The sequence below is a fragment of the Delphinus delphis genome, chromosome 1, assembly GCF_949987515.2.
Source record: "Delphinus delphis chromosome 1, mDelDel1.2, whole genome shotgun sequence".
NCBI classification, from domain to species: Eukaryota; Metazoa; Chordata; class Mammalia; order Artiodactyla; family Delphinidae; genus Delphinus; species Delphinus delphis.
Window position 1 is genome coordinate 182,905,613 of NC_082683.1, and position 23,009 is coordinate 182,928,621.

Below are 23,009 nucleotides of genomic sequence, written 5' to 3' on the forward strand. Positions count from 1 at the left end.
GGAGCACACAGGAAGCAGACCTTAAAGATCTGGACATTCCCAGCCTACCCTACTGCAGAAACAGAGCACTCAGGGTGCGGCTGAGTGACCTACGATAAGGTTAGGACAAGTCAGACCCTCCAGGAAGCCGAATGCTGTTCCCCAGGACAATGGGGGGATGGCCCAGGAGGCGACTCAGAGACCAGGGCCGCCACTCCCATCACAAGAGTGTGAGGGCAAGGGGCTTCCCTGGTGGTGCAGTGGTTAAGAATCCGCCTGCCAATGCAGGGCACACAAGTTCGAGCCCTGGTCCGGGAAGATCCCACATGCCGCGGAGCAACTTAGCCCGTGCACCACAGCTACTGAGCCTGCGTTCTAGAGCCCGCGAGCCACAGCTACTGAGCCCACGTGCCACAACTACTGAAGCCCGCGTGCCTAGAGCCCGTGCTCCACAACAAGAGAAGCCACCGCAATGAGAAGCCCGCGTCCCGCAACTAAGAGCAGCCCCCGCTCGCCGCAACTAGAGAAAGCCCACGCGCAGCAACGAAGACCCAACGCAGCCAAAAATAAATAAGTAAATAAATTAAAAATAAATAAATGAAAGAACTAATAACGTTTTTAAAAAAAAGACTTCCATTTTTAAAAACAAGTGCGAGGCCCACCCCCACCCCAGGGTTCCGGTGAGGGGGCCACCAGGAGCCGCCCCCCGACGGTGGGGCCAGAGGGCCGAGGACTGGTCTCGAGGTTTGTGGTCTAGTGGAACTTGCCCCATTCGGTTTGGGAATTACTTGGTTCTGGCACTCCTTTCTTCTTTCCTATTTCTCCCTATTGGAACGGGCATGTCTATCCTCTGTGTGTCCCACCTTTGTACCTTGGAAGCACAGAACACACATCATTCACAGATTCACAGCTGAAGAGGAATTTGCCTCAGGACGCCTCAGACCTGGGGTTTCTCCCACGTCCAGTGTACGCAACACCGCGTGAGACTTGAAGTCTCTGGAAGGAGAGTTAAGACTTTGGGGCTATTGGGTCGGAGTGAGTGAATTTTGCACTATTGACTGAAAGCTGTCCTCCCCACCCCTCATATTCATGTGTTAAAACCTGATCCCCAGGTAATGGTATTTGGAGCTGGGTCCTCTGGGAGGTGATCAGGTCAGGAGGGTGGAGCCCCCATGAGTGGGATTAGCGACTCCTGGAAACTCTCTCCAGCTCCTCCCGCCACGGGGTCGGGGGGAGGGGGACACAGTGAGAAGACGGCTGTCTGTGAGCCAGGCAGCGGGCCCTGCCCGACGACAGCGAGCTTGGACCTGATCTTGGACTCCCAGCCCTCACCTCACTGCCTGCCTCCTGGGCAGAAGTCAGCTTTCTGGGTTTGACATGCACATTCCTCTGGCTGAGTTTCCCTCTCACTCTGTGACTTTCCAAGCTGGGAAAAGTTCTCAGCACAGTTTGGGGGCCTTGCTGAGCCCCTCAAATTCCAAGCCCACACGGTTCCCACCCCCAGATGTGGCAGCAGGATTGGGCTGGTCGGGTCACTCCGGGACAGCGGGTTCAGTTACATCGGACGCCAGGGAGGAAGCAGCCCCAGCACAGCAGGAAGCGGCCACTTTCTTCCCACCAGACCTCCTGCTAACTTGCGGTGGCTCCCATCAAGTCCCAGCCCAGCCCCACGGGGGTCCAGAGCAGGACAGGGCGCCAGAGTTCTGTTCTGACAGCTTTATTGACTGGTGCGGAATGAGCTTGAGTGGAGCCCGCGCTGCAGCCCGCGGTCCAGAGGGCAGCCCCGCTCCGCCCCAGGAGGGCCTGGCCCCTCCCCGCCCTCCTGCTGCTTTGGACCTGGGGGCTCGGAAGGGGTGGGTGGCGTGCCCAGAGAGGGGTCGCTGGAGAAGGCTGGGGGCAGGAGAAGGGTGTCCAGGTGAAGACAGGCCGCGTGTACCTCCCTCCACGTCTGAGGGTCAGGCAGGCGTGCTAAGGACAGAGCCGCAGCCTCAGGACCCAGGGCTGGGGTTTGGGCCTCTGACAGTGCAGCGATGCTGGAGTGTTTCATTAGGGTCCCCGTCCCACAGGGAGCACGAGCCTGGGGAGGCCAGACCACATCCTGACTCTGGGGCCCTTAGGCCTGGCTTGCTCTCCGCCCGAGTGGGGAGACACCTGCCCCCAGTCTCAAAGGCACCAGGCCGAGCAGGGCAGGCGGCCCCTGTGGTGTGTGCCTGCCTGTGTGTCCCCCAGGAACTCCCAAGCTGGGACTCCCCAGGCCGGCTCTGAGGGACTCCAGGGAGCCCCTCTCCCCTACAAGAAGCACAGCCTTTCCCACCCCACCCAGTCCCGCTCCCCGCCCGCTGGGCTCCGCTGATGACGGACATGTAGCTACGAGGCTGAGGACAGGGGTCTGCGGGGTAGGGCAGGGCCGGGAGAGACCCAGAACCCCAAGGCCTCCTGCTAGTGATGGGCGGCAGGTCCCAGGCGGAGGGAGCACCTTGGAGGGGTGCGGCCTCCGGCAGACGCCCGAAGCAAAGGGAACCAGACACCCCAGTTCAAGTCCTTAGTGACGCGTGCAGGGCTGAAGGGAGGACGAATCGTGGAGGTCGTGAGGCTGCCAGGAAGGGGTGGTGATGAGAAGCACAGGCGTGGGCACGCGACGGGCAGGCTCATTCAGAGTGGACCAGAGCCCCGGCTCCCTGCCCAAAGCCGAAGCCCTTGGGCCCGAAGTTTTTGGCATAGCATCCTGCAGAGAGAGCAGAGGGGTGAGAACGCCCCCGGCCACGCCTCCCGGCCCTCCCACAACCGCAGCGCCTGGCCGGGCCCCTGGAGCAGCGAAGCCCACCAGCGCTGCGCCCTCCCCGTCAACTCCAACAGCGAGGAGGTCCCCGGCTCCACGGTGTGGCCATTCCCCTGTGTCTGAAATCCCGGGAGAAGCGTCATCTGCTGTCAGAGCTCTGGGCCGGGAGCCTGGAGCCCAGGCTCTGCCCCAGCCTGCCCCGATCTGCCCGTGACTCTGGCCAAGTCACTTCCTCCCCCAGGCTCCCCCTCAGGGAAAGTGTCGCACTAGACGCTCTGGAATGGACTCCGAGGCCCGGAAGGGGCCGACATCTAGCAAGGCCTTCGGCCCTCTGCCTCTCAGACCCCCAGGAAGGGAAGACGTGGGGGAGGGGCCACCCACCTTTGCAGTAAATCTCGCCATCCTTGTCGGCCAGGGTGGTGGACTCGAGGCCTTTGCCACACTTAGCGCACCGGAAGCAGGACTTATGCCAGGACTGGGGAGGGAAGGAAGCAGTTAGTACTGATCCCAGCCATTCCCCTAGACGTGATGAAAGCACTCGTGAAGGCCGACCAGTCCACTGCTGGAGGGATCCTAACCCCACCTCCTGGAGAAAGTGCTGGGTGGGCAGGGGCAGCAGGCCAGGGGTGGGACCACCACCAAGGCAGCCGCTCCCCAGCTCCCACCGTCAGGGCCGGCCCAGCCTCATCCGGACCATCCTGCCCGGGACCACTGGAGCGGGCGAGGGCTCCGGACCCGCCCTGGCATCACCTCCAGGTGCACGGCCTCCTCACCCCTCACGGGGAGACCACTGCCGCCCTCGCAGCCGGATGTGAGGACCAGACAGATGCAGCCTGGCCACAGGGCGGGCTTTCATGATCCGCCAGGCCTCTGGATCCTAGAACAGGTGCCTGGTTTGGCCAAAGGCCGTCACCGCGGCAGGAGGGGTGGCGCAGCGGGGCAGGGGCCTGGCACAGAGGAGGCGCCCGGCACCACTGGAAGGAGAAAGGGTCCACGAGCTACGCTGAACCCGCAGGGAAAGGCCAAGGAGCCTCGTTCCCTGGGGGGCCACAGAAGCCCCTCGTGCTGCTACGAGGAGCTCAGAGGCAGCACAGCCAGCAGCCTCCCCAGGGAAGGTGGCCTGGGGCTGCACCCCTGGCGGGGGCCTGCCAAGCCCGGATCAGCTGTCAGCTCCGGCAGCACAGCCAAGCGGGCTGACAGCTCTGCAGAACCGGGAAAGCCAGAGGCCAGCAGCAGCAGACGGGACAAAACAAGGCCTTTTAAGGGCAAAGAGACTCCCTCGAACGGCTGCCCGTGCCTGGGGTGGAGATGAGAAAGGAAACTGCCTGCCCTCGGGCTTCCTGACGGCCAGACCCGCGCATGTTGCCTCCTGCCTCCAGACCCTGGCGCCCCCAGCCCCTCAGCAGGCACCAGTGCTGTGTCTAGACTTGTCCTACGCGTGAGTTCCCCGTCCACCCGCCCCCCCCCCGGCCCCTCCTCAAGGTTGAAAAGCCTTGGAGGCCAAGACGCAGGTCCAGAGAAGCTGCAGACAGGCTCCAGGCCCCGTGGCCGCACAGCTGACCGTGTGAGCCCAGCCGAGCCTCGTGTGAAGGTCCAGAAACCCGCTCCGGGCACCCATCCTGAATATGTCCCTTCAGTGGTCCCCGACTGCTGGTCCCAGGCTGCAAATCCCGACCCCTGCCCACAGCCTCTCTGAGGGAGGGGACCCCACTGTGCTTTGGTAACCTGGGCGGCTACTATCGGAATACTGAGGGGGAAGGGCAGGCGAGGCAGTTAGAAAAGATCGCCTCCCAGGAGGCCGTGACAGGCCTGAACCTTGGGAAGCTCAGCCCTGCGGGGACATGGGTGGGTTTCTGAGTCCACATCCTCTGACACAGGATGTACGTGGATTTTCAAGTGGTTCTTAACATTTCTGGATCACAAATCTTGAAAATCTGACGCACACTGTGGATCGCCTTCCCAGGGAGAGACAGGATCCCACAAACGTTTGCATGTTCTTTTCAGGGCTTGTGTCCACGCACCCTGAGAGGTCTGCGGCCCCTGATTCTAGAGAGACCCATAGATTGGCAGCTCCCTAGGAAGTGCCCGTAGGCGCTTAAAAATCATTTCCACCAGGGGTGAGCCTGTTACGCTCGAGCGGGGAGGGATTCAGCGCCCTGGAGACCAGAAGCCACAGGGGACAAGCAACACGGGGACAAAGGTTTCCCCTTCACGGTGGGCTTTGAAACGAAGGGAGGGAGTTGCAGCCCACGGCTCGGGCTGGCTGAGCAAAGCTAGGGTCGCACTCGCAGAGCTCCGGAAGCCGTGCTTCAGGAAGGGGCTTGGCCGGCCCGCATCCCCACACCCACCCTGGCCCAGCAGCCTCCTTACCTTCCCAGCACCAATCACCTTCTCGGCGGCGTAGACAGCCTGGCTGCACCGTGGGCAGCGCTCAGAGCCACCAATCTTCTGGGCGAACTTGGCCGCATTGGGGTTGGTGGTGGGCCTGTGGCTGGGGCCCCTGCGTGGGGAAGGACGTGCGGTGACATGACATACAGGCAGCAGTACAGGCGGGGGTCTGGCACCGTGTGGGTACCACCCCGCCTCCACCTGGCCCAGCCTGTTACAAGGCCGCGGCTGCCAGGTCCTGTGGGGTCACCTCCCACTTTACAGATGGACACACCAAGGGCGGGCACAGTGTTACTCTCGCTGGCACGTCAGATTTTGCTCAGCCCCCCAGCTGAAACACTGGAGTCCCAGAACACCTCGTTTGCTAGGAATTGCCCTCCTCTGTCCCCGACTCCTTCGGCCTGCCGATTGTAAGAGTCTTTCCAGGAGAAATCTGTGGACCAGTCACCCCCACTGGGGCAGTGACCTTGGCCGAAATGTGGGAACTCATCCATCACTTCCGTGCATCCCCCCCACCCCCAGGGCCAAGGAGCTGGCAGGCTGACCGCCAGCACCTCCACTCACAGCAGGTCAGTGGTCAGTGGGTGCTGGGGACCTAGTGACACCCCGTGATTCCAGGGAAGGGAACTGACGCCCCCGTGAGCAGGGGTGCAAGCTGGTCTGGCTCGGACACTCACTGCCTGTAGGGCCCCCAGCAAGTCACCGAGAATGGCTGGGTTTTCTCATCTGTGGAAAGAAGAGACGGGACCCAGGAATTCCTAGGGCCCCTCCCAGCTCTGACGCCCATGAAAATATGGGCTGCGGCTCCGCCGTATAGGGAAGAGCCTGGCCTGTTTCATTCCCTGCTGGACCCCCGCTCCTCTGACTGGCCTGACACACAGTAGGTGCTTCTCCACCTGGGAGGGGCGTACTCACTCCTCATGCTTGATGCCGAGCGACTCCCCCCTGTCCGTGCTCAGCGTGCCCGCGCCCTGCCCGTAGCCGTAGCCCTTGGGCCCGTACTTCTTGCCATAGCAGGATTTGCAGTAAATCTCCTCGCCGTGCACGGCCACAGTGGTGCTGTCCAGATTCTTCTTGCAGACCACTGCAGAGGAAAGAGGGTATGGGGAGGCGGTTCGCTGCAAGCACCCCGAGAGCCGACGCTCTCTGGGACTCCACACACGTAATATCCCGATCTTTCAGAAGCCTGGTGACAGGGGTCAGGATGGCCAGGGAGCTGGGAGGAGAGAGGAGGGGGTCTAAGGATGCTGGCCGAGCCGCCCCCCACCAGGAACCGCATGGGCCTTCCTTGGTCCTCTGCACCCTCAGAAGTCCCCGGGTTCAGTAGCCGAGAGCCTAGACTGACCCCAAGCCCCAGGAAGCCTGCTGGACCTTCACTCTGCTCTTGACAGAGCGATCACGTGTCCTGACAGAAGAGGAAAAAAAGAAAGGAAGGAAGAAAGGCGGGGCTTTCCTGCCTCCAGCGACGGGATCCAGAAGGGACACCCCTACAGTCTTGGGGGCAGGGCTGCGGGGAAGTGATGCTCCCAGAGGGGAAGGGCCGTATTTATTAAGCCCCCTGCATGGCGGGCTTTGAAATGAGATGCAGGATGTGCTCAATGCGACAGCAAGATCTGCAATTTCTAATCTCCGGATCACTTTGCCACGGGAGGGACTGAGGTCAGATGCTGGGAAGAACTTCCTGACTCCAAGGTTAAGAGACTGGAATGGGATAAACTGGAAAGCCTGCGGGCCGCCTGTATCTTCCTGTGGCTCTCAGAGCAGGGCAGTGTCCAGCGACCCAGAGTAAAACAGTCCGGAGCCCAGGGTCATGTAGAGTCAGCTGCCTAGAGCCCAATCTCTCTCCCTGCCCCTTCCCAGCCCTCGTGTCCCCTGGTAGATGCGGATGACAGCCTTCCCCCAAAAGGTGGCTGTGAGAATTAAATGAGCCCTCACCCGGGGAGTACTTAGCACAGTACCCTGTGCACAGTAGGGCATCATAAACGTCCGCTGCTCCTATAGTGTGATACAGAGTTAGTGCCGTGGGAACACAAGGCGGGGGGCCAGGCCTCCAAATATCATCGGCTTCCAACCCCCAAGTCCTTCTCTCAAGAGACCCGACTTCCCCTGCTTCCTTAGGCCTTGGCCTATGATTCTAATTGGGTCCCACGAAGGTCCTCAGACTTGGGATTCAGTCTGTCCACCTGGACCACATCCTCAAACACGTGCTTCTGAAGATGGATTCCCGGGAAGCCCTGGAGGAGCCGGCATCTCCTCCCTGCAGAGGCGCTCCGCTCAGCTCTGGCCAGCTTGCCATCCCCTCGCCTTCAGATTCCCCCCCCCCCCCCGCTGTGTGGTTTATGGGATCTTACTTCCCTGACCAGGCACTGAACCTGAGCCCTTGGCAGTAAAGGCACCAAGTCCTAACCACTGGACCGCCGGGGAATTCCCAGCCGTCCCCTTGCCTTTAAAGGCCGGCTCTCTGCCCCCAGGGCTCAGGTTTGAGATTTCAGACTAAATAAGGACCCTCTGGTCCTGCCCGAGATCCCCACGTCCTTACGGCACTCGGGCGACCCAAATATGGATCTTCCCACCGCCTCCCTAGGGCTTGGCTCCCGGGAACAGCAGGGGGTGGGGCTCCAACATTCCTTCTAGGGTGGGAAGTTGGCCTGGAATTGCTTCCCGTAAGACCCGAGCGGACCTGGAAATTCCAAGACCAGAGGGGAGGCAGCAAGTGAGACAGAAGGGCGAGAGGAACGGAGGTCTCCTCAGAGCGACCTTGCCAGCAGGAGACCCAGGGGCTCAGCCCAGAGGAGACTCCAGGGTCTACGACTGAGCCCTCCAGACGGCCCCCTACCTGAGCCCCAGCCTCTATAGGGGGACACCCCGACCTCGCTGCCGCTTCCGCTCTGCCTCGTTGTCCCAGAGGCCCTGGCCTCTGGCCTCCACCCCGGTCCAGTCTGGGCACCTGCAGACTCCTCCAGAAACTCCACTAAGGGGAATTCTGAAGGAAGGCCTGAATCAATTTCTACCAAACCATGTTAAGCAAAAACCAAACAGAAAAACTTAAGTACGGGTTGGTTGTGTGCATTTGCTGGGAAAATGTACTCCAGACGCCACAGGGTAGAGGCAGCCCCAGGTGAGAGGCCAGGGCCCCCTCACCCCACCCCAAGACAGTAATTCTCTGTTTCTGGAAGGAAAACCAAGGCCCACAGAAAAGTTCCAGCTCATAGAACCAGCCGAAGCAGGGCCCGGCCGGAGCCCAGCCTGACCTTCAGGCCTGATTCTTCCCTGCCAGCCCAGAAGCCCTTTCGGGTGGGCCGGGCGAGGGACCACAGCCTGCGGGTGAGCGATGCTGGTGCTGGGGGCGTGCAGGGCTCTGAGAGTGCCCCGGTGCTCCGGGTTCTGGGGAGCAGCCCAGTTCCAGCAGCTGCCACCTCGGGGAGAGGCCAGACCTGCTCTGCTTTCCCACAGGGCTGACGTGCCCCAGGTGGGAGCCGTTACAGCTCGGAGAAGCAGCAGCCTCGGGGCAGGTCCCCGCAGAGCCGAGCCCTCTTGCCTGCGGATGCCTGCGGATGGGGACTGGCGGCCCCTCCTCAGACCACCAGGCTGTACCCTGTGCGCCGAGCCCAGGGAGGAGGCTGCTCTCCCCAGCCGTCTAGGGCAGCGTCCTGCGTAGCCCAGGCCCCAGGAAAGGGATCGTGGATGCCAACCTGAGTAGGAACCAGAGGCAAGCACCAGGACGGTCAGAGGACCTTCTCTCGGGGACTCACCCAGGCCTGGCCAGCAAGGGGCTGAGGTCCCTGATGCCACCCAGGCCCACACCCTGCTGGCCTTTCTCTGCCTCTGGAGTGAAGGTCCCCTGATTCTGAGGGTGATTCTGCATTCTTGATTCCAGCTGGACACTTAGGCCCACGGCACTGAAAAAGAAGTGACCCTCGTCCCACTCGTAAACACACCTGCACGCCCGATGCTGCTCTAGGCCCCGAGAATCAGCAGGTTGTGAAGATGCTCAGACTGGGGACGTCCTCTAGCTCCAGTGCCCAGGAACTCGGCCGCAGCCGGAGACCCCAGAGACACGGGAGGCTGCCCTGTAGCTGCTACGGTAGTCCTGCAGCAGACCTCCCCGCCCCGCTCCCCAGCCTGACCTCCCACAACTGTCTCTGGTCCTCTGCACCCCACCCCTGCCCCAGGCCTGCCCGTTCCTTCCTGTACCACCCCCCGCGCCCCGCATTCCTGGCTTCCCTGGACCGCCCGGCCAGCGGCCACTCCTCCACAGGCAGGCCTGCAGGCCTCCCCGCCCGGCTGGCCCGTTTCAGTCCATGATTAAAGCAACATTTGAGGGCAGAGAGGGGTCCTTGGGGCCGGCAGTCTGGACCCTCTCCCAGGCCAGGGCCAAAGCCTCTTATTCCCTCTGAAAAAACTAAGCAGCTCACAAAGTCCTGAGCGCAGGGAATCGCTGATTACAGGACGCCACCGGTGGCGGCCTCCTCCGGGCTGGACGCCAAAGGCCCCACCCAAGCTTGTTGGCCACCGGCGGCCCTCGATCAGCCTCTGCGGCCGGAGGGTGTGGCTGTGTTGGGCGGGGCTTCTGGCTGCTCCGCCCACAGCAGGTGGGATCTGATGCTCACCCAGGGAGCTGGCGGCCCTCGGCCTGTCTGGACCCTGCTCTGGACCACGAGCTCCTGGAAGCAAGGCGGCCAAGTTCTCCCGACTCTGCTCGTGTGAAGGCGGGGGCGCGGGCCCGATTCCCAGACCTCCCAGACAGGCTGGGATGTCAGCCGCTGTTGAGGGGTCCTTGAGCCACACCAGGGCCGTGTGTGTGTGTGTGTGTGTGTGTGTGTGTGTGTGTGTGTGTGTGTGTGTGTGTACGTGAGCATGTACACGTGTGTGGTGTGTGGGTGTGTGTGTGTGTGTGTGTGTGTGTGTGTGTCGGGGAGCTGCTATCATTTACTGAACACTCACAACTGCTCCAACTGCTTTGTTTGTTTTCCGAACCCCTTCCCTGTTCGTTCTCATACCCCCATCCCCCCCGCCGCCATGAGGTAGGTGTTGTTATCCCCCCTGTAACCTGCCCATCACCACGCAGAGAACAAAAACAGAATGCACATCCAAACCCTGACCAACTGGTTCTGAAACCTAGAGCTTAACCCCCCAATTCCCTGCCTCCCCCTCTGCCTGGGCTCAAGGAGAACGCAGGTCACCTCTTCTAACCCAGAACCTCGGCTCTGTCGCTATGAACCCCGTCACTCAGGAAAATGGGGAGGCTCCCTCCATCCGCCACTTCCTGGGCCGGGAGCTCTGAAAGGCTGCCCGGCCCAGGCCATGGCCAGTGCAGCACCACGGCCTCTGCATGCCCTGCGTCCCCCGGACCACCCGACGGCTCCCGGATGGATGGCGGCCACTGCCTGGCTTCCTGTTCATCCAGGTTGTGATTGCAGCAGCCGGTCTGGGTCCGGCTGTCAGGACCAAATTCCTCCAGCTCACCTTCCTCTTACCCCAGACTGTCAGGTGGGGATGGGAGGTGCAGGGAAAGGCCTCGGGGCTGCAGGGGTGGGGGTGCAGGGTGAGAGCCCAGCTCCAGGCGGGGATGGGAAGTGCGGGGAAAGGCCTCGGGCTGCAGGGGCGGGGGGTGGCGGGTGGCGGGGGGAGCCCAGCTCCTCCCTAGACGCAGCTTCCCCTGAGGCTGCTGCCTCTGCTGCCTCGACAAAATGTTTTTTTAATTGAAATATAGTTGCTGTACAGGATTATTTAAGTTTCAAGCGTACACCATAGTGATTCACCACTTTTAAAGTTATTCGCTTATAGCTGTTATAAAATACTGGCTCTATTCCCTGTGCTGTATAATACATCCTTGTGGCTTATTTTTTTTATACATCGTAGTTTGGACCTCGTAATCCCCTTCCCCTCTCTTGCCCTCCCCCTCCCCACTAGTTTGTCCTCTGCATCTGTGATTCCTGTTGCCATTTAACAAGGGGTCATCTGGGTCCAAAGCCTGATGAAACTTTGGGCTAAAAGTGTCTTCCTCTTAAATGCCAGGATTGTGGCAGGGAGAGAAAGAAGACAGAGTGAGCGGGAAGTTTCCCCCGCCGAGTCTTCCCTGCTCGGCACTCAGCCCCTGTGCCTCCACCACCCTCAGCCCCTGCGCCTCCGCCACCCCTCCGGCTCAGGCCAGCTCACGCCCTCCCCTTAGAAAACAGCTTCTGAGGAACAAAGAGGCCCTGAAGTGCTTCCCCGCCCAGCTGCGTGCCAGCCAAAAGTCGAGCTGTTTACCTCCCGTGGGGCCAGTTCCCGGGGTGTTGACTGCCCCATCCGGTCCCCATGGCAACAGCAGGGCCTGGGAGGGGTGCGTACTCACTGCACAGGAAGCAGGATTTGTGGAAGCTGCTGCCTTCGCACTGAACCTCTTCAGCGAAGTACACCGTCTTCTGGCACACCCCACACTTCTTACCTCCTCCCCAGTTCGGCATTCTGAAAGTGGACGCGGAAACGGGAATTAATTCCCCCGGGGAGATGGAGACACAGATGGCCCACAACAGAAAGGCCAGGGACAGAGGTCGAGGGGGAAGCTGGGGGGGGGGGGCAGAACGGCAACCTGGGGACTTCCCACCCCAGAGCCCACAGGTAATCGCTGAGCAACCGGTGTGTTTTCAGCCCCGTGCCCGGCATTCTAAAGGATACACAACAAGCACAAGATACAGGCCATAACGGCAGTAACAACGAACCATCTGCTACGTGCGTCCGCAGGGATGAATCTCACAAAGATGAATTTGGAGCAAAAGCAGCAGATAAGCTAGAACTCATAAAACACAAATTACCTGTGTCAGGCCTGCAAGCAGGCAAAATTCTATCGTCAAGGGAGGGACCCATGGGTGGGAAAGTTATAAAGAAAAGCAAGGCAATGAGTATCACAAACTACTGTCTTAGATTCGTTACCTCAAAGAGAGAAAACGGGGGCCACCAAGGGGTCTGCTAAGGCACCAGCCACGTGTGGTTATCACACAGAGGCTCCCTTGGTAATTATTCTTTGAACCACACATATGCAGGTTTTATGCACTCTTTTGTATATAAGATACAACTCACAAATAAAACCATTCTTTTTTAAACCAGGAGGTAGGCACATAGGGCCCAGTTACGAGTCCATTAGAATGGGGGAGGTGGGGGCCTTTTGCAAAATCAGATTTTCCAGCGCCAACTCTGACCCGATGAATCATGACCTCTGAGGATGAGGTACAAAAACGTGAATTTTTATTTTTATTTTCTTTGCGGTACGCGGGCCTCTCACTGCTGTGGCCTCTCCCGCTGCGGAGCACAGGCTCCGGACGCGCAGGCCCAGCGGCCATGGCTCACGGGCCCAGCCGCTCCGCGGCATGCGGGATCTTCCCGGACCGGGGCACGAACCCGCGTCCCCTGCATCGGCAGGCGGACTCTCAACCACTGCGCCACCAGGGAAGCCCCAAGAACGTGAATTTTTAACAAGCACCCAGGTGAGTCCGAAGGAGGCGGCCTGGGACAACATTGCGATGCTCTAGGTATTGGTTCTGAGCTGGGGTCCTGATGCCAGACGGGTTTGGTCCAGTCCTGACCCTGCCACTCACTGGCTGTGTGTACCTTGAACAAGGTAGCTGGTCTTTCTAAACCTTGATTTCCACATCTGTAAAACGGAGATAAAAGCAAAAGCTACCTTACGGATCATTTCCGGGGATGCAGTGAGACACGGCGCGTCCGTGCCTGGCACGTGCTGAGTGTGCGGTGACGATTATTAGTGCAGGAATCCAAGGCACAGGGGAGGCGACCCCGCAGGTCAGAGCCCGAGCGGCACAGACACAGATGCCCGCAGAGCCCGAGATCAGGGAAGGCCCATCTCAACCACTCTCAACAGATGCCTGGCTGCCGGGGGACGGCGACCCTTCCAGTTCTTTGGACAGAAGCGCACGGGGCTGGGGTGGGGGGCTCTATGGGGGGCGCTGGCGACTGCGGGTACAAGATGGGTGATGGGGACAAAACTTGCCATCCCGAAACGTCTCTCTGTCCTGCAGATTATTTCAAGCCGAAAACAATCAAGGCCCAACAGACTCAGGAAGAAACTGACCTTCCCCCAGCTGCCTAAAAGAATTTCGATAGAGGGCCTGTTCCCCAAACAGAGCTATCGCCAGAGATCTCTGCAAAGAACACGGGCCGGGTGTGCTGGGAGGGTCGGCAGGTCCTGGAGACCAGAGTCCGCTCTGTCCCATCGTGTCTGCTGGCTCAGCAAACACTTGCTCACCGGGCATTTGCTTTTCCATCTCCAGGTAAGTCGCCTTCCGCGACCCCCAACTTCCTCTTTTGTCTTTAGCGGAAGATGGTATTTAAGGGGAGGGTTTCAGCCACTTTGGGGAGTTACTCAGGTTTCCTGGGTCTCTCCCATGTAGACATGTTCTTGAACTTTGATTTTCTCCTGTTCATCTGTCTCGTGTCAATTTAATTTTTTTCCAGTCAGAAGAAGCTAGAAGGGTGGAGGAAAGTTTCTTCCCCCAACCCGCCCCACCGGACAGTGGACACAGGCCTCCGCTCAAGAAGAAGGTCCAGTCGAGGTTCACTACCAAGTCCCCTGCACACACGTGTTTGTACAGGTGTGTGCACCTGGCACACAGGTGTTCATACAGGTGTTCAATAAATCGGCTCCCCTAATACTGAGAGCCACAGCTGGTCCATGCCCTCCATCCAGCTCTGCAGAGCCCGAGGCCCTCACAATGCTCCGTGGGTACGTGAGGGACGAGAGCAGGCTCCACGTGGGGAAGGGGTGTTGGTGACGCCAGCTTCCGAGGACCCAGGCTGGAATATTTTTGGAACCGTGGGAATCTCCAGCAAGGCTTTGCCGGAGTGGACCAGTGAGTCTCTCTTCACTGCCTCTGCTCTGTCCTCCCGTGTCCTGAAAGCTGGGGTTCCTCTGGCCCCACCCTGGTCCCTCTCTCCCCCCACGTCTCCTTTGGTCCCACTGCACCTGAGGTCACCCCTGCCAAGGACTTCCATTCATCGCTGACCTTGACCTCTGCCCGGAGCCCAGGCTCGTACACCCGGTTCCACGGGATAACCTCCACCTGGATGGTCCATGAGCACCTCGATTTCAACACGAGCCACCTGAACTCATTACCCTTCCTCTCTAACTTGTTCTTTTTCCCGACTTGTCCATTTTTTGCTGCTGGAACCCCAGCCATTCTCTCCAGCACTGAGGAATCTTATCCCAAACCCTAGAACGGGGAGCAGTTCTCCTCTCCCGGCCGCACCTGCTCTGTGCCCCCTTCACCTGCTCACCCCAAACCCTGACAGCCCTGCCTCTCCGGGCCTCTCCCCACTCACCTTCACTCAGCTGGCCCACGGCCCCCTGGGAGGGAGCACCACGCTCCAGTCCCCTTCTGCTCGGGAACCGCCCTGATTTGCAGCCAGCGCGCATGGCCTGGACCCAAGCTGACCAGCCCGGGTTACCGGTTGGGGATGGGCCAGCTACGCATTTCAGGCCAAGGAGACAGAAGGGAGTTCTGGGGACTCCGGAGAAGAAAACATCCTGATCTTCAGAGAGAACGTCCTGGAAGCAAGCCCCCTTCCCCTGAGTGAGAAGGGGGAGCAATGGGCTCCGGGGGCTGTGGTTCCAAGGGGGACCAGCCGTCCCAGGAGGAAGCTGACAGCAGGGAAGGGAGCCGCCCTGACATCACTGAGCCACAGAACAAGGCCAGACACCACGCTGACTAGTCTCCGGATTCTCCAGTTAAACAAACTAAGAAGCTCCCCTGCTGTTTAAGCCAGTTACCCTACACCTGAATGCATCCCCAGAGAGGACAATTCCGGCCACCCTGCTTCTGGAATCCCCTTCCTAGCCACCCCCCGCCCCCCACCCCACACCTTCTTGGCACAGAAGGGGACGCTCACTCCTCACCCAGAGAGCCTCCCCGAGTACCTTCCCAGCTCTGTCTCCTGCTATACCGCCCGCCCCTCACACATCCTCAGGGTTGGTGATTTAATTGCCCCAGCCTGGGGCAAGGCATGTGGAAGCCCTCTGGGCAGGGCGGAGGCCCATCGTCCTCACCCACATGGGTCTGGACTGGCCGTTGACCTGCACAGGGCCAGCCTTCCCCTCCGGGCTCTGCACCGTCCACAGGTCATCAGGCTTCCGCACATCCCACACCCCCAGAGGACGGGATCGCTCGAGCTCCTGGAGCCCCAGGGCCAGCCCCATCCCCAGCCTCTGAGGCCCCGCCATTCCTCTGGCCCCTCTGCCCTGCTGAGCCAGAGCTGGGCGCTGCAAACCAGGAAGGACAGTCGGGTGGGAGAAGCAAGGTCGGTACTGCCCGCCTAACCGTCCCCCACGCCGCCCTCGCCCTCGCTGCAGAGCCCCGTTCTAATCAGGCAGGCACCGTTGCACCGAGCGACCCCAGGGAGGTGCTCAGGGCAGAGCCCAGACCCCTGAGCCACCTGGCGACTCCAGTCCCTGCGGGGCGGCGCCGGGACGGCCACTGGGCAGGGAGCCCTGGGAGAGGTTCTGGTTCACACGGAGCCATGCGGCTTCTCCGAGGAGGTGACCAGACGCAACCCCCAAACCCCTGCCCGCGGCACCCGGCAGAGAGCCTGCCCTGAGTCTGCTGACCTACTGTGTGCCGGGCAGTGTGCAAACACCATCCACTTCTCCTGGTGACCTGGGGCTGGAGACACGCCCGTGACACACATGAAGACACAGGGCTGGGGAGGCCAGGCCAGCCCCCTGCGGTCACCAGGCTGTAGGAAGCAGAACTGGGACCCAGCCGGGTCCAGCCACCCAGTCACTGTGCTGGTACCATCGTATTCAGGGGGCTGCACTCGGGGGGCATCCAGGACGCCCGGGCTCCATCCTCACCTTGCTTTCCACCCCCTGAACCCACAGGGGACGTCCTCCAGCCCCTAGGGAGGCTCCTCCCTAAGGGAGGAGGCTTCCCCGACCACGTGGTGGGGAGCTGTTCCCAGCAGTGTTTTGTTCCCGACACAAAAGCCCTTCTCCCTCGTGGAGACCCACATATCCAACAGGCCGCCCTTGTTCTCCCTGGCTCCGGGTCAGGGGCCCACAGCCAGCAGGGCCCAGGGAACCAGGGGCAGGGCAGGATGGGCGAAATCTGCCTGGGGCGCCTCCCGGCTGGGCCACTCCTCAGCCAGGCCACTTGGTGGGGGTCCCCTTCGGGAGCCCAGAGAAGGGACAGGGCCCGGCGCCTTGGACAGGTTCCCCTCCCCCCGCCCACGTGAGGACCCCTCCGAGGGATCTGCGGGTGGGCGGGGGGAGTCTCAGCTGGGGGAGCCCCGGCCGCCTCCTTCCCACCAGCCCCGTCTTCTCATCAGCCGGACTCCGCGGACAGGAGGCCCAACTGCCTTAAAAGGAAACTGTTTCTCAGACCTTCTGGAGCTCCTATAGGGATGCCCAGCTCCTTCTCAGCTGCCTCCTCAGTTCTGAGGACAGAGGCCCTGCAGCCGACGGGGAGGAGAGATGTTCTCTGGGTCAGAGTTCAGGCGGCTCAGTTCAGAGGTCAGGAGAAAGGGACCTGGATTCATCCCTCCCCAGCTGAACGATCAAGCGACTTTCCTGTCTGAGCTTTGACGTGGTTGTGTCTCTAAATCGGACCATCCACCGACCCCTTAAGTTGTTCTGAGGATCAGGAAAGAAATTATCAAGCGATGGCCCAGGGCCTGGTGTGCTGTTAGGGCGCCCTCCTGGCGACCACCCGCAGGGCGGGATGTCCGCTCCCCTCCCCAGCCAGGCCGCATCTGGGAGCAGCAAGGCCTGAGAAGTAGCAACGCCAAACAGGGACCCGGAATCCCTGACTTAGGGACGAGTGCCCTGCCCTTCCTTGGGGTGTAGTCACCCCCGCACCCCAGATGCAAGCAGAGACTTGTCTTAACTCTTTTGTCTTCTGCTCTGGGGGACCAAGAAGCTTTGCTGTCCCTGTGACCACATCAGCCCCTCTGGGTTTGCAGTGGGTTCCTCCAGAGAGCTCTGGTTCCTCCCACTTCACATGTCGACAATCTCGATAGACAACCAGCCTTCAATTTTCTGCTGAATGGCTGGAAGTACCCGGGAAGCTATTTGCCGGAAATGTCAGGATCCAGGGCCGGTCGGAAGCGAGAAGCCCAGGACTGAACTCTTCCGACGAGTGACAGGCTCGGCGTGCTGCTCCCTCCTTCCTGGGCAGCCGTCTCATCAGATCCTCTGTCTCAAGAGCAGAGACCCAAGACGGGGCTCGCAGGGCAGCAGAGGGAGAAGCGGACACAGGGCAAGACTCCCACGTTCACCCCACATCTTGTGAAAGTCGGCCTGAGGCGACGGCCCGGTGTGGTCAGGTTTCAGGTTTCAGAAGCCATCTCAGAGACGCTGCACCCCTAACCGCTGGCTCCCAGCGTCTGAGGGAAGGCCTCCTCTCCTCAGATCAGCGGTTTGACTCGACAATCCATGCCATGGCTTCATTTCCCCAGTGGAAAATCCCCACCTCTCCCGTTCCAAATCCGCTTGCCCCCCAGGGCCAAAGGGTGACCTCTGGGCACAGAGTTGAGGTCCCCACCCACGCAGTCAGGTGCCTGCCTACTTAGAATCACCTGGCTGTGTGGTACCCAGCCAGGTACACAGGGGAGCTGTCACCCTTTCCACCTCGCTGTTCAGCCCCTTCCTCCCCGCACCGACGTCAGGAGGGAGCCAAGGCAGGGGGCGGGGGCACCCCGCCGCTCAGGGTTCAGAGCCCAGGTCTTAGAGGTACCATCTGAGAGCCTGGCAAACAGTCCTGCCTTGAAAGGAACGGTCACTGCTGAGGTGACGAAGGGCCAACATGCGATACAAGCCCGGCCTGAGCTCCACGGGACTTCTTGGGGACCCTGCACGTGACTCAGCCTCTGGGAGAAGCCGGCCGGCACCGCTGCGCTGTGATCCCTCCAGACCCCACGGTTCCCAAAACTCGACAGTCACCTGGCTCCCTCTCTCCCTCCCTCTCCGAGTTCTGTCTTTTCAAGTCCAGGCCCCGAGGCCCTCGTGGGGCAGTGGGCTGGGCTGGTGCGTGCCCCCCAGCGCCTCGTATAACAGAGCGTTCCACCCCCCGGGTTCAGAAGTCCAAAGGTCAACCAAGGTAGAAATGGGGGTCTAGAATTCATTTTAAGTATTTCCAGACTGTCACAGGAAGTCCTATATCATAACAAGGTCTCACAGGCTGACCAACAGGTAAGTGTCTTTGCTTTTATCTGGAACGATGTCACCTTAGTAACAACTGGTTACCCATGCTGGAAAGGTCTGAACGATCTTCCTGGATTCATTTTTAAAAAGCAAAACCAAAACCCACGAGCCCTTAGACCTCATAAAACAGGCTGTTTGCAACTGACGTCTCGGGAAGCCCCTGCCCCCGCGGCTCCTGTATAGACAGCCGGGGGGGGGGGGGGCACTGCAGAGGAGGGTGTGCTTGCCGGGTTGGTGGGTGGGGTGGGGGCTGAGCCTGTGATCCACTGTCGCTGCAGGAATCAGACAGTGCCTCCCGGCCCCTGGGAAGAGGTGGAAATGCTAGCTGCCTCGGTGTTTACACTCCTTACCATACATGGGAATCACTCAGTGTTGACGTCAGACAAATTCCTGGGTAGCTGCGTAGTGCGGCCCCATCACCACCACAGAAATTCCTGCCCACAGGAAACCGCAGCACAGCTGCTCCAGCAGGTACCCAGCACCTCCCCGACTCACCCCCAGCTCCACTGTGTGTGTGTGTGTGTGTGTGTGTGTGTGTGTGTGTGTGTGTGTGTGTCTTTTCCTCAAGCAGGCTCTTTCCCAGGCTTCCTTTCTTACCTGCACACCCGGCACCAAAATTCAAACACGCATCAGACCTGGTGAAAACGTATCACCTGGGACCCAGGCCCCGACTTCCAGAAGGGCCCCCTCCTCCTCTCCATCCATGCGGCAAAGGGAAGACCTAGAGGTCGTGCGTTCTAACGGGACTCCATCCGCATTCACTCTGCGAAGCCACATCTTCCTTAAGTAGTTTATGAGCCACCATAAAGCTCTTGGTAACGCAAGTGACTGGGCGTGGGTTTGCAAGGAGTCTGCCTGTGTCTGAATGGCAGCTGCAACCCCAAGCAAGTTACTCATCACCTCTGAGCCTCAGTTTCTTCGTCTGTAAAATGGGGAGCGTCCGCCCCACCTCACAGACTGTCCCAGATAACACACACATGGCAGATACAGGCCAGTCCCTGGGGCCCAACAAGCACAGACATCTGCCTACTGTGCTCTCTGGGAAGGGCCAGCTCTGACGCTTGTCCAGTTCTTACTTGCCAGAACGCCCGCGTGGTGGCAACCGGTGACCTTTATTCTCACCAGCACCTCAAAATGTTCAATGCAGGATTCCTCTGTCCTCTTCAAGCCGACTTTTCACAATAAGCCAGCTTACAGAAATATCTAAATTCCAGCAGCCTCGCAGAAAAGCCTTCCCAGTTTGCCTTCCCACCAGGAGACCCAGAGTAAATAGAGACCGTCCCTCTCCTCCCTGACCTGGGCCTCAAGCCCACGCACAGGGGCACCGGCGAGCACCGGAGCGCCCGTTTGCAAGGTTCACACGTGTCCGGTAGCGCAGCTCCGCGAGCCGCCCACTCCTACCCGCTTCATTCACCAAATATTTACCGCTCGCCCTCCAAGTGCCGACACTACATTCCCAGACAGGGAGGGCTCACCAGCTCACCAGCAGGCAAACGTTTGACTTGAGAAAAGAAAACACGTGGGCTGGGAAGGCAAGTGCAGGACGGCCCAGAGGCAAAGGCCGCGGCCCTGCCGCGCTTCACGTTCTGTTAGCAGTGCCGCAGCACAGGCGCCGCTCTTCAGTCTCGCCTCTGCGTCCCTCACCCCTCAGATCCTCCACAGAGGCAGTGCGGCCCCTCCCCCTCCCTGGCCCACAGCACACCCTCTGCAGGATAAACTTCCTTCCCCGCCTGCCTGTCCCCCGCCCGGATTTCCTCCCCGCGGGACGGGGCCATTCCCTGGGAGGCTGTGGGCAGTACAGGGCTGGATCCAGCCACAAGGACAGTCTCTCTGGAGAGAGCCCGAGCCCCCCATGAGCAGCAGGAGGCTGCAAGTGAGAAGCAGCAGGGGCACAACACCCAGTGCCCAGATCCCACCGGGACACCCCAGCCTGCACACTGAGCTGACAGAGGGGCGGCCAGCTCCTCCAGCCGCCTCAGCTTCTGGGGTGGGGGGGTGGGCAGGGGAAAGGCTGGGGCGAGGCCCAGGGACAAGGCAGTAGTTGGCCCCTCTGGGCTCCGGGCCTGTGTCGTGCCCTCTCCGTACCGCCCCGCAAAGAAGCTGAGCGTGAGAGGCGAAGCCCCCTGTCCCCGGTCGGCTGGGCATTCAGGGTCAGTCAGAGAGCCCGCTGGACCTCCCGGAGCCGCTGGGACGGGATCCCCAGGTGAAGCCCTCGCAGCTGGGAGGGGTCTGCCCATCCATCCGCGCCCAGGAGCAGGGGTGGTGGCCGGAGCCCAGGCCTCCGGGGAAGGGCTGAGCCCACGCACCCTCCCGCCTACACCCAGGTCTCGATTAGAGCACAGCAAATGGGACAGGCGTTCGCATGGCATTCTGCGGCCTGTGAGAGCAGACCCGACGCCTGCCTCGAGGGGGCTTGCTGGGTAACATATTGCAGCGCGCTTCAAGTGTGCTGGTAGCAGCCCCTTCCTGCTCCCCGGCCCTCAGGGACTGAGGCCACCGAACACTGTGGCTTCCTTCAGGCTGGGGTGATGGTGCCCACGCAGCGCCAAGACAAGGGGCGAGGGGGGGGTGTGAACGTGGCGGGGGGTGACCGGGGACGGCTGCCATCTGGTCCTTTCCTAAGGGTGAAACTCACACCTGGGCTCGGGGCACAGCTGCCCCAGGCGGGCCCTGAACCTAGATGTTCCCCCACCCTGCCCTCGGCACGCTGTCCAGGGGGCAGGCGGGGGGTGGCACGGCCGCCCTCATCCCCAGCTGTACAATGAGCTCAGTGCGCGCGCAGAATCGCCGATTGTCCCGCCGCGGGACCTGCAGGTGGTGGGGAAACTGGCCGTCCCGGGTCAGGGGCACGTGGGGACCCTTTGTGTCCCGGGAGCCCGGGGTGGGGAGGAGTCCCGCGCCTCCTGGAAAGAGAACCAACCGCCGCCACTTCTCCCCGCTCCGCGGCCCGCGCCGGCCCCGGCCGCCCCTTTTCCTTGCGACCCTCCTCGCAGCTTCCCGGGAGGCGGCGGGGCCGGAAGGCCGGGGGCGCCCTGCGCGCGGCGGGGCCGGGGCGCACTCACCTGGCGGCGGCTGGGCGCGCGGCGGTTGGCGGACGGCGGGCGGGCGACCGGCACGGCAGCGCTCTGGAAGCGGGGCTGGGCGCGCCCGGCCCGCGCGGCGTTTTGTTCCGCTCGGGGAGGGCGTGTCCGGGCCACGCCAACCAGTGGGCTTTGCACACTGCACCACACCGGCGCCGATGTCACCGCACCGGCGCTGATGTCACGGCGCAGTCCCGCAGCGCGGCCCCCAGGCCGAGCCGTCCCGGCTGCGCCCTGGGGACCCCCGGTGCGCCCCGCCGCGGGGGAAGCAGCGGCTCACACGTGGCCGGAACTTCTCAGGGCTTCCCGGCAGCCTAATACGAGGGTGGAGACACACGTGATCCAAGAGATAGGACTCCTGATAAACTTCTGACACAAGAGGAAGTGTGGGGGGACGGGAGGTGGTCTCGCGTTTGGTGTCCTGGTGGCAGGTGTCACGGGGGCGCCGGGTAAGACAGGCCAAGCTCTGAGCCCGCCCCTTCCGTGTACTAGCTGGTCCCCGCCCCCAGGCCTCAGGTTCCGCATCTGTGAAGGGGGTATAATCCAGACGGAAGTGGGGTTTTTTTGGTGGGGGGGAGGCGGGGGGGAACAGATTGTATAGGCCTAGTAAGCCTTCAGCAGTGCCCTTCCATGAGTGTAACCCCCCCAAACAGCTCTGTCCCCTCAGCTTGCCCCAATCTCCCCTGCTATCCAAAGAAGGAGCCCCCCTCCGACCCCCAAACAGCAGCTCTGAGGAGTGGGCGCTTCAGCTGGGCTTTTGTCTGGGCCTCGCCACGCTGCCCAGGGGCAGCTGCGGGTGGGTGGGCTGCCCTCGCCACCTCCCAGCCCTTCCTGCAAGCCCGCTGCCGGCATCTCAGAGGGCGGAGAGGCTCACACCTCCTTCCTGGACGCAGGTACAGCTCAGAAACCCAGTGCTCTGGAGAGAGAAGGAGCTCCCGGGGGCGCCTGGCCAGGAGGGCCCGGTGGGGAGCAGAGAGCGCCAGGCTTTAAAGGAAGGTACCATCCTCTCCCCCTGCGGTCCTGCCCGCCCCAGTCAAGGCGCACTGCCCTCTGGGCCTTGTGGGTCTGGACCCGGAGGATCATGAAAATCTGAGACACTGGTGCTCCCAGGACTGGGAGAGCCTCGGGAGACAAAGCACTTCCTTCTACTTTGCAGTTTTTGTAGCTTGTTCACTGCATTTCTAAGTCAAAAGGAAACTCCCTTTCGTTCTCCAGGTTGAATTACCCCATTTGCACTGAATGCAGATGCAGACGGAGCAGGGCCTGCCCAGATCCTGGGTGTCCTTTTCGCTGTGATTGTGTCCGCTGTGCGCCTGTCTGTGTGTCATCCTCTGCTGCTCTCTTGGGCTCCAGCGTCTCTGTGAGAAGGAAGCGTCCTTCTGCCCAAGGCAGTGAACTGGGGGCAGGTCTGCTGGGCAGCCGGTCGCCCCTCCCCCAGGTCACCCACAGATGCAGCTGCCACGTCTTCCAGGCTGGACAGGTATCAAGGCCTCAGACCCTCACAGGCTTCATTTAAAGCCCCAGGTGGCTGAACCAACTCTTCCAGGAGTAAAGTCGAGCATCTCATAAACCAGAAAATGGAGTATTATAG

General features: G+C 61.2%; 1 protein-coding gene across 1 annotated transcript; it reads right to left on the reverse strand.

Annotated features, from left to right (window-relative positions):
- Nucleotides 1-1,680: 1,680 nt before the first annotated feature.
- CSRP1 (cysteine and glycine rich protein 1) lies at nucleotides 1,681-21,670 on the reverse strand. The gene is made up of 6 exons (XM_059998857.1): nucleotides 21,401-21,670; nucleotides 11,484-11,596; nucleotides 6,062-6,230; nucleotides 5,129-5,258; nucleotides 3,140-3,233; nucleotides 1,681-2,704 (listed from the first exon to the last, which is right to left on the reverse strand). The coding sequence occupies exons 2-6, from the start codon at nucleotides 11,593-11,595 to the stop codon at nucleotides 2,628-2,630; spliced, it is 582 nt and encodes a 193-aa protein (XP_059854840.1). The 5' UTR covers nucleotide 11,596; nucleotides 21,401-21,670; the 3' UTR covers nucleotides 1,681-2,627.
- Nucleotides 21,671-23,009: the final 1,339 nt, after the last annotated feature.